General features: G+C 44.9%; 1 protein-coding gene across 5 annotated transcripts in view; it reads right to left on the bottom strand.

Moving 5' to 3' along the window:
- Window positions 1-568: 568 nt before the first annotated feature.
- Window positions 569-13,110, bottom strand: part of LOC111599591 (histone-lysine N-methyltransferase, H3 lysine-79 specific) — a 40,572-nt gene continuing 28,030 nt past the window's right edge. For 4 of the 5 annotated variants that reach the window (XM_023315270.2, XM_023315269.2, XM_023315271.2 and 1 more), the window contains exons 3-9: window positions 11,776-13,086; window positions 10,862-11,445; window positions 10,623-10,795; window positions 6,128-9,961; window positions 5,164-5,403; window positions 4,669-5,100; window positions 569-2,147 (exon numbers count right to left, since the gene is read on the bottom strand). In XM_023315270.2, coding sequence (XP_023171038.2) covers window positions 1,033-2,147; window positions 4,669-5,100; window positions 5,164-5,403; window positions 6,128-9,961; window positions 10,623-10,795; window positions 10,862-11,445; window positions 11,776-12,054 — 6,657 coding nt within the window. In that variant the 5' untranslated portion in view covers window positions 12,055-13,086 and the 3' untranslated portion in view covers window positions 569-1,032. Of the gene's footprint in view, window positions 2,148-2,801; window positions 3,155-4,668; window positions 5,101-5,163; window positions 5,404-6,127; window positions 9,962-10,622; window positions 10,796-10,861; window positions 11,446-11,775; window positions 13,087-13,110 lie in introns of those variants that run through there. The other variant, XM_030224955.1, reaches the window with a different exon arrangement.

Genomic DNA, 13,110 nt, shown 5'->3' with positions numbered 1-13,110 from the left:
TCAGCTTCTTCTGTTTTATTTATATTTTAGAATATAGTAAAGTATCGGCTTGTTAATTTTGAGCAAGGCGGCCGCGAACCCGCTCTGTTTTCATTTAAAAAACTTCTATTTATGTATATTTAATATATATACTCGTAATTGTTTATGCTAAGCGCAATGAAAATTAATTTTAGAATACATAAAAAATCTTTTCAATGTGCATTTACCCATAGCTTCTATAACAAGCGTCCACTGCCAGTTGAATATTTAATTACTGTTATTTGTCAATGTTTAATTTGTAATATGATTTTGGAAGCGTCGCTGACAATTTCCGAACACGAACGGATCGATTTGAAAAACTTGTTGGTCCCGAAATGAGAAACTTGAACTGAACTGAAGAGTAAGAAGTAAATAAGAGAAGTAGTCCGCAGAGTAGTTTGTAATTAGTTTAAAAATTTATTTAAAAATCATAAAAAAACACACAATCCAAGGTAAAGGACGAAACACACAACTTAAAACGAACACAAATAAATCTATTAAACAATACAAAATAAAATCAATTCTTTAAGTCTAATAATCATAATCGTCGTAATGGTAATAATTATAAACTTGGTAATAATGAAGTCAGTAACATTGTTCATCAGTAATTGTTGGGGTTGGTTGTTGCGGTCGTTTGGTGCCTTAAGAACTAACACACTCGTGTTCAGTTAGAAATATGCTAAACTAAACTAATTACAATCCGTGAAAATAAAACATATACACATATTAATAAAAAAACAAGGCAAAAGTCGCTGCTATACAATAAGTTAACTACAAACACAATTCATTTAGTTAGAGTAAAGATCTAAATTAGCTCGATTCGAATCGATTAAAACATGATTTTCAAAAAATATTAAACATAAAGCAAAATAGACATTGCATTATTCTCATTTGTTGCGCATGTGGCCGCGGATTGATTGATTTCCCCCCGTGGAAAACTCCCTCTATTCTTTCCCATTTTCTTCGTACTACTATGCGTCATTCTGTTCAGCAATTTAACTAAATTAATTTACATTAATTACTCGAGGCGGCGGCACCACTGCCAGCGCCATTCGCCGTCGTCTCGCCCGTATTGCTACGGCTGTCGAGCGACCAGTCCCAATCCTTGCCTTTGGGTCGGAACTTTGAGGACTTGTGATGGTGATGATAGCTGGCATTTACATTTACATTTGCATTTGCATTGGCATTTGCATTTGCGCCATGATGCGGCGATGATTTCTCCTTTGGCGATTTGCCCGATTTGCTCAGCACAGCTGGCGGCGTTGCTGCCACGATGGCGGGCGCATCCAGTGCAGTTGGCGGCCCATTGCCTGCCGCGTCCGCAGCCGTGGGCGGCGCACTGGAGTTCGAGTAGGCCAGCAGCTCGTCGCAGTCATACTCCCAGTTCCGTTCGCAGAACTTTTTCTTGTAGTGTTTTTCGGATCCGCTCTTGAACTTGCGCTGATATTTGAGCGGTATGCGCAGGTCGTTGACCAGCGGTGGAGGTGTGGCCACGCTTGCAGCACTGGGACTGGGCGTACGTGGCAGCCCCACATCTGACAGCGGCGGCGACTCGATTGCACTCGGATCCACAGGCGAAATGGTCTTCACTGAGTTGCTTGCATGCAATGATGAGGATGCCGTTGACTTTATGCTGCTGTCGCTCAAATGGTCTGCCAGGTGTTGCTGTTGTTGATGTTGTTGCTGTGGCTGCTGTTGACCCTGCTGCTGCTGTTGTTGTTGTTGCTGCACTTGTTGTTGCATTGGCTGCTGCTGCTGCTGCAGCGGCTGATGAACGTGCTGGTGGCCATGCTGATACGGATGATGGCTCAGGTTGTGCACCTGGCTAGCATAGAGGCTGCTGTTGTTGCTGCTGCTGCTGCCGCTGCTGCTGTTGTTAATGGGCAGCTCCAGCTGCGATGAGCTGGACGAGGTGGACAAAAATGTGCGCACAGCATCCGAGTTGCTGCTGCTGTGCGTGATGCCCGAGTCGGGAGAGGTGTTGCAGCTAATTGAAGCAGGCACCGTATCGCCATCAATGGAACGGCGCGACTTGTCCAGCTCAGTGCTGGCAAAGGCCACCAGGCGATCAAAGCCGGAGCTAACGCGATGCTGCCAATGGGACTCATCGTCGGCCGCAATGACATCGTCTGTCATAGAAAACATAAGTAATAGGTTAGATAAATAGATATATGTAAGACCATAAAATCGATTGAGTGGAAAGCAGCAACAGCTACAGCCCGGACAGCTGCTGCGTGTGCTGATGCTCTTCTTGGTGTGTTGGTGTATGCGTATATATATATATATATATGTGTGTGTGTGTGTGTGTGTATGTGTGGCTGTGAGTGAGTGCTAGGCTGTGTGTGATCGATAACATTGGCGATGACGATAAAGCGACGTTTAGCTAAACCCTGAACACTTCGTAAGGTTGACTCAAATAAAGGCTAAATGGTGTCTGTGTATGGAGTTGGAATTGCGGCGTGTGTGTGCGTGTGTATAAAGATTAAATTAGAGCGTTATAAAAAAGATCAGGAAAATCATAAATAAAATCAAAATCAAAATAAAAATAAAAATAAAAATAAAATGAAATTAAAATGAAGGAAAAGAGGAGAAATTAACCAATTAGGCGCAACAGAACTTACCTCATGCTCATGTTTTAATTTATATATGTGTATATAACATAATATACTAGATAAATTTTGTTTTCAATTCGGTTAGATTAAATTATTGAACGTAAAATAAATTATGTTTTGTCTTTTTATATGTTTTTTTCTTTTCTTTTGTTTTTTGTTTTTTTTTTTTGATAAGTATATTAGATGTGGTTTTATTTTGTACTCTGCTTCTCAACAACAACACAATACGTTTTACGTTTTGGCATTCTGTAGGGATTTTCGTCTTGATTTCAATTATTTGTTTTTTAATTAATTTTTCTTTTTTGCTTTTTTTTTGTAATTTTTTGGGTTTTGGTATTGAAAGTCTTGAGGTATTTAATGGTTGTTATTATTATTATTATTGTTACTACTACTATCGGCCACAACAAATCCATTAGAATTGGTAGCTGTTTGTTTCGTGGCGCCAGACATAGTCGAAGTCGGCGTGCGAAGTCGACGTCTGGGATCGTAATTAGTTATAGAACGATGCGTTGCCGAATCGGTAACTGTATGGGAGTAGAGCATAATAGAAGGGATATAAAGTCGAGTTTTGGATAAGTAACGAGGCGCTTGTTTTTTAATCAATTTTGTCCCTTGTTCGATAAATATTTCATGTTTTGTTTTTTTTTTTAGTAATTATTTGAAAATTAATTATGCAAAAATAACATTCCAGAGGAGATTGTTAATATTCAGTAAAAAAATATTTTAAGTTGAATTATGTATGTTTTTTACAAAGAGCTTTTTATGTATGTATGTATGCGTGTCTCATGTGTAAATTAATATTTTTCTTATGAATTTAATGATATATTTGGCATGACGCGAATAATTGGATGAAAATTAGCGTAGAATGTTGCATGTTTTCGGCAGTTGTTCGTTTATAATCATTATTTGTTTATACTTTATGCAAAATAGTGTTAATAATTTGTTTACACTGACAACATCATGTCAATGGATCGCAGATTTTGTTCTTTTGTATCTGTTAGTAATACAGTAACTTTAAATACATATAAATATATATTTAAAGCAACGTTAGTTCACTTTCTTATTTTCCAATTTTTCTTTTATATATTTTGATAATATTTGTACATTTAGGAATTTTCTCATTTAATTTATTCTGAGATTTGTCAAGCTTTTTTAAACTGCTTTTGTAAACATATGATAATTTAAAACATGATATATTAATTCCAAATGAAGCTAATATTTTTAGACAGTGATAATGGAATAAAAATCAAAAGGATTTCTTTATGTGGCATAAAATATATTATTTTGGGATCTTTCGAAAGATCTTGTTCCTTGTTTCTTGTTGAGCAATGTTTCAGAATTTTATTTATATATTTGTTTATATTTGTATTTTCATTTTGACTTTTGATAAATAGGCGCTCATAGCATCCGTTATCCGTTAAGCAATATATGTTAACTAAAGTAGATTAGTTTTATATTTTTCGTTTTGTTATTTTCATGTTAGAGGAAAGCATTAAAAGTAGTTGTAGGGAAATAATAAGTTAAACTAAAAAATAAAAGTGCAAATAATAAAGAAAAATGCAATATTGTGAGGAGGTAACAAAGCAAACTACGGACAACACACAACATGGATAAAATAAAATCCTTTAAACTTAAGCTCCGACAGCAAGGCCGAAAATATTTGGTTATCGTTTATATATTTACAAATAATTGCATTAATAAAAAAAATGTAAAGTGTATAAAATGTATAAAATGTGTAAAATGTGTAGAATATGCGTGTGGATCAAGCGGTGGGATTGCATTTAGCTAGTGCTGCTTGAGCTGCTAGTGGAGCTCGAGGATGAGGCGCTGTCAGTGTCTGAGTTGTCATCATTGGATGAATCGGAGACGTTTGACCGTCTGCTCGTAATGGTAAGATCTTGAGCCACCACTTGGGTGGCGAGTCGAGTTTGATAGTGGTGCAATTGATGATATTGTACATGTGCTGGTGGTGCGTGTGGTGCATGGAATTCGCGTGTGTGTGATGCTGTGGCTATGTCTTGGTATACAAATGGCTTACCGTCATCGCCGCCATTGGAGCGCTGGCCGCCCACTATGGTGGGCGTGATGCTGTGACTGCTTTGATGCAAGGCACGCAACTGCTGCTGCGCATGCGGATGTGGTTTCTGCTGATGGTGGTGCAGCTGCTGGTGATTCGTCGATAGCTGCAGCGGCCGCTCATCGCCCATCAGCGAGTTGATCTCGGGACTCATAAGCAGCGGCGGCTCCACAAGCAGCTTGCTACGTCTGCCACACGATGAGGATGAAGATGACGGCGTCGGCGATGGTGTGGTGGCATCATGTGCAGGTGGCGGCAGCACTGACCCACCGTTGCTATTCGCATACAGATGCTGATGCGCATGGGCAGGTGGCTGCTGCTCGAAATGCGCCAATTTGGCAGGTCGCGAAGGCTGTTGATGTGAGGCCAAAGGCGAACTTCGCTTAATGCCCACTACGAAAATAAAAATACGTATAAATAACTGTTACACAAGGTGCGTGAATTTATATAGCTTACGCTCCACTTTGTGTGGCGTGCCATTGATATTGCCAGCGGCTGGGTGATGATGCGGCGGCGGCTGCTGCTGCTGCTGCTGCTGCTGCTGATGGTAGCTGTGAGCAGGCGGCGCCTGATGCGCAAAATGCGGCGCCAATTCCAATGATGATGAAGTCGCGGCAGCTGCGCGTCGCTGTCGCTCCTCGTTCTCCTCCTTGTATTTGCGTGCGCGCACATGATCCTGCAGCGAGGCGGCTAGTCCTGCAAACAATGAACAAGCTTCATTAGCAAAGTGGATAAAAAAAACAGTTTTAAAATGTGGCATCATCTCAGAAACAAACTCGGATTCGATCTAGCATGGGAAGCACTGCATATCTAACGCCCTAAGATGACACCACAACAATCGTCAAACAATGCAATACGAAAAGCTGTTCATCAATTCATCCATTGAGTATCGTTAGTTGTACTACGTATTCTATATGTGGTTTGATTACTTCTTATGCATATGGATGACATCCTTTGGAGTCTTCTTTCTAAATTTTTAGATTTGTATATAAATTGGTAGTTTGTATTATTTTTTAGGTTTACGTATGTGTAACATATAATGGCAAGTAAATAATTCACTTTGTATTTTTTTTTACTCAGATCGTCTCAGGCAGCAGCTGCCTTCATTCCATCTATCCAAATCCTATTGGAATTCAGCTTATTTCATTCGGTTTTTCAATTTAATAATATAAATGGGAAACTTAGCATGCCAAAGAAGTATTTTAATTTTTGCTTAAGATCTTTTAAATGCTTCTTCTTTATAAGCTAATATTATTAATTGTTAATGATGATTTTTAATCAAATTTTCATTTATGCATAGCTCGAACACTCTCAGAGCTATAGAGAAAAGTTTACACAACTTTCAAATATTTTAAATATTTGATTGTCCAGGGTATTTGCAATTCGGACACTCCCCTACTTTCTGCTATTTGGCACTTACCTTCCAATGGCGGGTTGGCACCATTTAGGCGTGGTGCGCGCAACGTGCTGGCACCGCCCACTGTAGACTTTGACTTCTGATGTTGCTGTTGCTGCTGCTGATGGTGTTGCTGCTGCTGCTGTTGTTGTTGCTGCTCCTCGTGGAAGTATGCCTCAATACAGCCCATCATTTCGGCCCGCGGCAATGCTACCGACTGATAATCGCGTCCAGTACGCGCCGGCGTGGCGCCACGTGCTCCCGGCTGAGGTTTGTGGGCATAGGCGACATGAGCCAAGGTGGCCAGGTTGTTGCTGGAGCTCGATGCCGCCTGGCTGTAGTTGGTCGGCTGTGGCTCTGACGCGTCTTCGTTGAGCGGTCGAACGTGCACGCGTTCCGGTCGCTGAGCATTCAGATTGATGAGCAGCCGTTCATTGGTGCGATCTGCTAGGAAAGCGCGTTCCATAAAGTGCGCACCACTTGCGCCGCTGCCGCTGCCAGTGCTCATGTTGACCGCCGCATTGATGATGCTCTGATGGGAGATTTCCAGTGTGCGTTCGATTTCACCAGTGACTAGATCACCGATGGTCTTGCCCGATGTTACCGGAGGCGCCAGTGCCATGGGCGGTGGTGTGGGTAGCGCCTGTGGCGGCTGGTTCAGTTTCTCCTGCGAGAGGTGCCGACGCAAAGCCATTTTGGCAGGCGACACCTGCGTGTAGTCTGGCTGCGAGCTGTTGGAGCTTGGTCGACTTGGCGGTCGAACTGACAGACGTTCCACACGGTAGCCAGCATAGTCCGAGTTGGCGGAGCTGGCGCGTGGCAACAGCTCTAAGCTGTGTTGCTGCGGCTGTTGGTGTTGGTGTTGGTGTTGCTGCTGCTGTTGCTGCTGCTGTTGTTCTGCAAGTTGCTCGCGACTACCTGAACGCTGCAACAGATTCTCTGCTGGCGCCTTGAACTCTGCCGAAATGCCCGGCCCCTGATGATGATGATGTAGGTGTCCGAGTTGTGCATGATGTGCAAGTTGATGCTGTTGTTGTTGCTGCTGCTGCAACTGTTGTTGCTGCTGCTGCTGCTGCTGCTGCTGCAGTCGCTGTTGTGCCACATGCGCCAACATGAGCGCATGCTGCTGTTGTTGCTGCTGCTGCGCCATAAAGTGATCGTAGCTGTTGGCGCTTACCGAGGCTCGTCGCCGATGAAAGCCTAAATCTGCGGACGTGGGCGGTGCTGCAGTCGAGACGCCGTGGCTAGCATAGAGCGTTGCCATGTGCGCCGAAGAAGCAGCTGACGAGGGCGGCGGCGGTGGTGGCGGCGGCGGCGCCGATGCACCCGGTCTTGCTGGCGAGTACTTGGACTCCTTCAGCACTACCGTCTGCCCATATTTGCTGGACAGCTGCTGCAGTTGCTGCTGCTGCTGTTGGTGATGTTGTTGTTGTTGCTTGCTGCTCATGTAGGCGCTGCCATACGGCAAATTGGCAGGCGGCGGCGGCGCCGTGGAGGCAGCTGCTGCAGCCCGCGGGCCCGGCAGCGGCGGCGTTATCGGCGAGATCGTCGTGTTCGCATTCAAATGCATCAGACCCTGCGTCGAGACGGTGATGATGTTGTGCAAATTGTTGCCGCTTGTTGTTTGGGCCATTTGCTTGCTGCGCTTCGACACGGGCGACTGCATCGGTGCTGGCGGCGTCTCTATGATGGGCATGGCCTTGCTGCGCTGCTCCTGGTCCTCATTGAGCGCTGATGTTATGATGCTCTTCAGCCTATCCTCGAAGTTGGCCACTTTAGGCGATTCCTGCTTGCGACCCAGTCCCGGCAGCTCGCACTTGGGCAGCAGCACGGCTTGTTGTTGTATCTGTTGCTGTGGTTGTTGTTGCACCTGAGATTGCTGCTTGGGCGCTGGCATCAGCGTACTATCCTTGTACAGTGCAGGCGAGGTCTTCGGCTCTGTTTTGGGCTTGCCATTCACAAAGTTAATGGCGTTGACAGCGTTGCTGGCGCCGCTGGCGCTGACCGCAGTTGGCGGCGGCTGAAATTTGCCCGCCTCAACCTGGCGACAGGTCTCCAGTATCTTTTGGGCCAGCACCTCTGGATTGCTCTCTTGTATTTTGCCCACCTCCGGCACCTCGGGCCACTCCTGCGAGCGTGCACGATGCTCGCGGCTGCGACGCGACGCCTTCCCACTTGCCAGCTTGCTGCAATTTGTCGGCACCGTAGGCGTTGCAGCATTTGCCGTTATGGTTGGGGCGCCACTAGCCAGGCTGATGTTTGTGCCCTGGGCAAGCAACGCCGCGGCCGTGCTGCGTTCTTCGGCTGTCTTCTGCAGTGAGCTTGTCTCCTGTTCGATGGTGGAAACCTGTGCATACAGCTTCTTGCGCTGGCTCAGCGTATTGGCTATTTCCTTCAGCACCAGCTCCTGGGCAGCTGTTTCGGACAGCTCCAGGGGCAACTCGAGCTTAATCTTGCTGTTGACGCCATTGACGCTGCATAGCTTCTGATACTCGGGCAGATGCTTCAGCTGCTTGCTCAGCAGCAATTTCTGTTCGCTCTCATAGGCGGTGACCTCGTTGCGCATCTTGCTGACTGCATGCTGCAGATCCTTGTGCCGTCCGACAATCTCCTTGGCCTGTGCAATCAGATCATTGGGCGAGTTCACGTTTATGCCCAGCTCATTCATGCGCACCTTCAGCAGCGTCACGCTGTCGTCGATCAGCACTTTGATCTGCTTGTCCAGCTGACTGGCTCGATTCTTTAAGCGCGCCATCCGCTCCTGCTCCTGGGCTATTTGCTTCTGCACCTGCGGCAAATATGCGCTCGAGCGCATCTGCTCGATAATTGTCATATATTGAGAGCGGAACACGTCGAGCAGTATTTGCAGGGCATACGGCGTATCCTGTGGAGCTGTGGGTATGTCCAGTTCGCGATGCGACATGTCGCCAGTGAGCAGCGACGTCAGCTGCTGATCAACTGTGCCTGGTGCTGCGGGCAGCTTCTTTGTCATCGCATCCAACGAGGTGCTTAGCACCGTCTGCTTGTGGAGCACATCCAGGCCGGCAATCTTCAAGCATTTGCGGCCACGTTGGCCCTTCTTCATGCGGCCCTTGCGCCCGGGCCCGGCACTGGCCGCACGCGGCTGATCCTCCTTGCTGCTGGAGTCCTTGCTGGCCGAAGCGGACGTGGCGGATGCAGCAACTGCGACGGCAGCTGCCTCCTCGGCTTCACGCTGAGCAGCCGCTGCCGATTTGCTGGCAATGGCCGCTTTGCGTGTTAGCTTCTTGCGCTTTTTCAGCGTTGAGACGGCGCGCGGGGCACGTCCCTGGTGGCTATTGCTGTTGTTGCTGTTGCTATTGTTGTTCTCCTCATCGTCTGACTGGGAGCTCTTGCCCTTGGAACTGCACCAATCCGACCACACTTTGCGCGTCATTGGCCCATTCGAGGCGGATGTGGTGTTGGTGGCTGTGGTGGTGTTTCCGCAATTTCCATTGTTCACCTCCCCATCGCCATCGCTCTCCGTGCTGCTGTCCATATTCAGATTGCGCTGCTGTATCTGTTGTTGTTGTTGCTGCAACTGTGGCTGTTGCTGCTGCTGCTGTTGCTGCTGCTGTGCACTTGCCAGCTGCTGGCGCGTCTTGGAGGCGGGTAATCCACCGCCACCGCCGCCGCTAACATTCGCCGGCGATTGCGACTGATGCCGCTGCTGCTGAGCGGGACCGTTGAATAGCTCCCTCTCCCGCTCGCGCTGCTGTTCCCGCTGCTCCCGCTGTTGGCTGTTGTTATTGTGCTGGTTGTTGTTGTTGTTGTGGTTATTGTTGTGCTGGCCTGTGTTAGCCTCACGCTTGGCGCGATCGCGTGTGGTGCGCACGGTGCCTAAAAGACATTAGCAGACAAGAATTGTCGATTAGAAACGTTTAGCTGTTATTAAGCACTCAATTTATAAGCCTTTTCATTTAACAATAACAATGTAAGCAAAAATTAATCATTTATTCGATCTCCTACAAATGTTTTAAGCAGATTTTTGCTATGGGTTGCTAAAATATATAAAGTGAAACCTTTTAACTAATTTATTTAAATAAAACTTTATTCAAATAAATTATTTTAATTTCAAATTTAAAATCTGCATTTCATTTAAACATCAAACAGTTCTTAAATATTATATCGATTGTAAACATTTATAACATTTACTTATGGCCAAATCATGCAAGCTTAGTTCAAGATGGCTAATAATACTTTAAGATAAGAGTTCCTTAAACTCATTTCTAATTTTCCTATGGCATTTCCTTAAATCTTTCGCATATCTTAGCCCTAAGAAAACATTTTCTTAGATATCTAACGAATACAGATCGTTTCAACTTAAGATACTTAGCGAAAATGACTGATTGCAAATGACAGCGAATGATGATGTTATGACTGACTGACTGACTGACTGATTTGATCATGATTGATACTCGAGTTTGATTTGTGACTGAGTGAACGTGTGCTGTTTATAGATATCATCGTCTGCTTCGCCGTCAAGCGCCCAGCTACTTACCCACATGCTCGTGATCACCGCCCTTTGTTTTCAGGCGCTGAAAGTAGCGCTCTAATATCGTGCGATCGATCACATGCAAATAATATGAAACCGGCTTGCAGGTCCACGAAACGGAACCCTTCAGTGGCGGTATCTCGCTCACGTGCATAATGGTGCCAATATCGGAGAGGTTTCTGTAATCAAAATGCAATAAATTTGATGCGTGTAATATTATTAACATAGTTCCATGCCCTACATACCGATCTGTGATACGAAAGTTGAGTGGACAGAACGATTTGGATGAAACAACTCGGGCGCCATCTCGCAAATCGGCAAATCGCTCCTTTAGCTGGTGATCGACGGTCGGACCGAAGGCGAAGTTATTGACAAACACCAGCGTAGAGGAGGTGATCTTCTCGCGATGCTCGTCCACCAGAAAGTCGCCTTTGATCAGCTTGTACTCGCAGTAGCGCTTGCCAAACCAGCCCATGTACTGGCGAAATATCTGATCCATGCGTTCGGCATAGCGAGCGGGCGTATCGGCCTTCTCGATTCCAATGCAGGTCTTGAGGGGAAACGATCCGGCCATTTGCAGTACCACCTGTCCCACACCGGAACCGAGATCAATGAACGTGTCCTCCTTGCTAACGGTGACGTGTTTGAGCATTTGCTGTACCAGCTCGTACGACGTCTCGCCATAGACCTCCGGCGAGAAGGGCTCGTACTGATTGAGTTTGTCCGGATCGAGCACGGCAGCATTGTAAACTAATTGCAGTATGTGTCTTAAAAGGCTAGGGTGAGCGAATTTATTCAAACGCTCGGCGGGCAGTGACGTTCCTTTTTCCTGCAAATCAAATCAATTAATCAAATTAATTATTTCGTTTTTCACGAATTGATATCGTAAGGAATCAGCTCTTAGCAACTGAAGCAATATTGTTGCGAATCAAAAGTACTAGAAATTGTATTTGTTAGTTATATGAATTCATTATTTATTTATTTTTTTATAAATATTTTGAATGAAAAACTAGTTTTTTGCCTTTGAAAAACTTCAAATTGAAATAACTTCTTTGAGATGAAGTTCTCTAAAACTGATTTTATTTTTGGCAATATTTCTGATATTTCTCTTCAATATGGGCAGAAGGCCAAATGGATTCGGGGTAACAGAGGTACTTACCAATGCAACAATACTGTCGACGGCTTTGTTGAAGCGATCGACAAGATTTGTCATAGTCTTATAGCAGGCAGTGTCAATGTGATTGAGGTTAATCTCCTCGAATGCGGATGAAATGGATGGCAGCTCATCGCATACGAATTTAATTGTATCGATAATGTCGATGCCATTGTCATGCTTATCCTGTCCATGTCCAACCTGCAGTGGCCAGGCAAATGTGATGGTATCGGAGGAGCCAGCTGGCGAGCGCAACACCAAGTCTTTGACTTGAGGTGTTGCCATATTTTTCCCTTGCCAGCTGTGCGGCAAAAGGTCAATGGGATTCGAAACACCAAAACAACGTCACGTTGTTGTTTTATGCTTCGCAATTGTTGTTCCTCTTCTTCTTCTTATAATTGTTGTTATTGTTTTATATAAATGTGTGTATATATTATGTATATTGCTGTTCTAATTATTGTAGTTGCTTGCAGTGTTCTTGTATAATGGGCATGAGCGTTCATATATCGTGTGCTATATATGCATAATGAATATATTGATGCTGATGCAGATGCTGATTATGATGATGATCAAAAACGTTGGCAGAGGAGCAGTGTTAAGGCGTTACGCGTTACGTTACGTTACGTTTCGTTTCGTTAACCTTGCGTTACAATTACGATTACGATGATACGTTGTTTGTTTGTTTGTTTGTCGTCTTAGGAACAGTGGCAGCGTTGGGTAAATTATGTTAACGTGTATATTGGGCTAAATTAAAAACAAAACAAAAAGAGGGAGAAACTATCCTCTACTTGATTCTGTGTGCGTGACGTTGTGTTACGTTATGGCTGCTACAATCTCTGCTGCTGCTGCTGCTGCTGCTGCCGCTCCCACCCACAAGTTTGTCTCGCGCCGTCTTCTCTGCCTCCTCTACGTCGTCGTCTTCCTCCAGCAGCAGTGGCAGCCAATGGAACAGCAACAAAATACAAAAGTAACTGATGATAGTTGCGTAATTTAATATTTTGCTGTATGTTAAGAAAACGATGCATTTTCCTCAGTGTTCGACAACATTTTCGACTGTCATGTGCCGATGCTAGTGTTGTTGTTGTTGCTCTTGCTGTTGCATTAGTTGCATTTCATCGCCGTGCATTCCAGCAATTGCATTTCATATCACTGCATGGCTCGGCACGCGCGCTTTGCCCACTTACGTTACGCATGGTGCGCGCGCGTCGTTCAGTGTTGCAAAACGTCGTATGTGTGTTTAGAATTCAGATATAATAAGTTTTTTGAAACAAACACTTTAACTATTATTGTGTTTTTATTGTTCTTTTTTGTGGGGGTCTGCAAGAAGAAAGAGAAGAAACA

Source organism: Drosophila hydei, unplaced genomic scaffold (assembly GCF_003285905.1).
Source record: "Drosophila hydei strain 15085-1641.00,03,60 unplaced genomic scaffold, DhydRS2 tig00008121-arrow-pilon, whole genome shotgun sequence".
NCBI lineage: Eukaryota > Metazoa > Arthropoda > Insecta > Diptera > Drosophilidae > Drosophila > Drosophila hydei.
The sequence above is the reverse complement of the archived record's forward strand: the minus strand, read 5'-3'. Positions and strand labels throughout refer to the sequence as shown.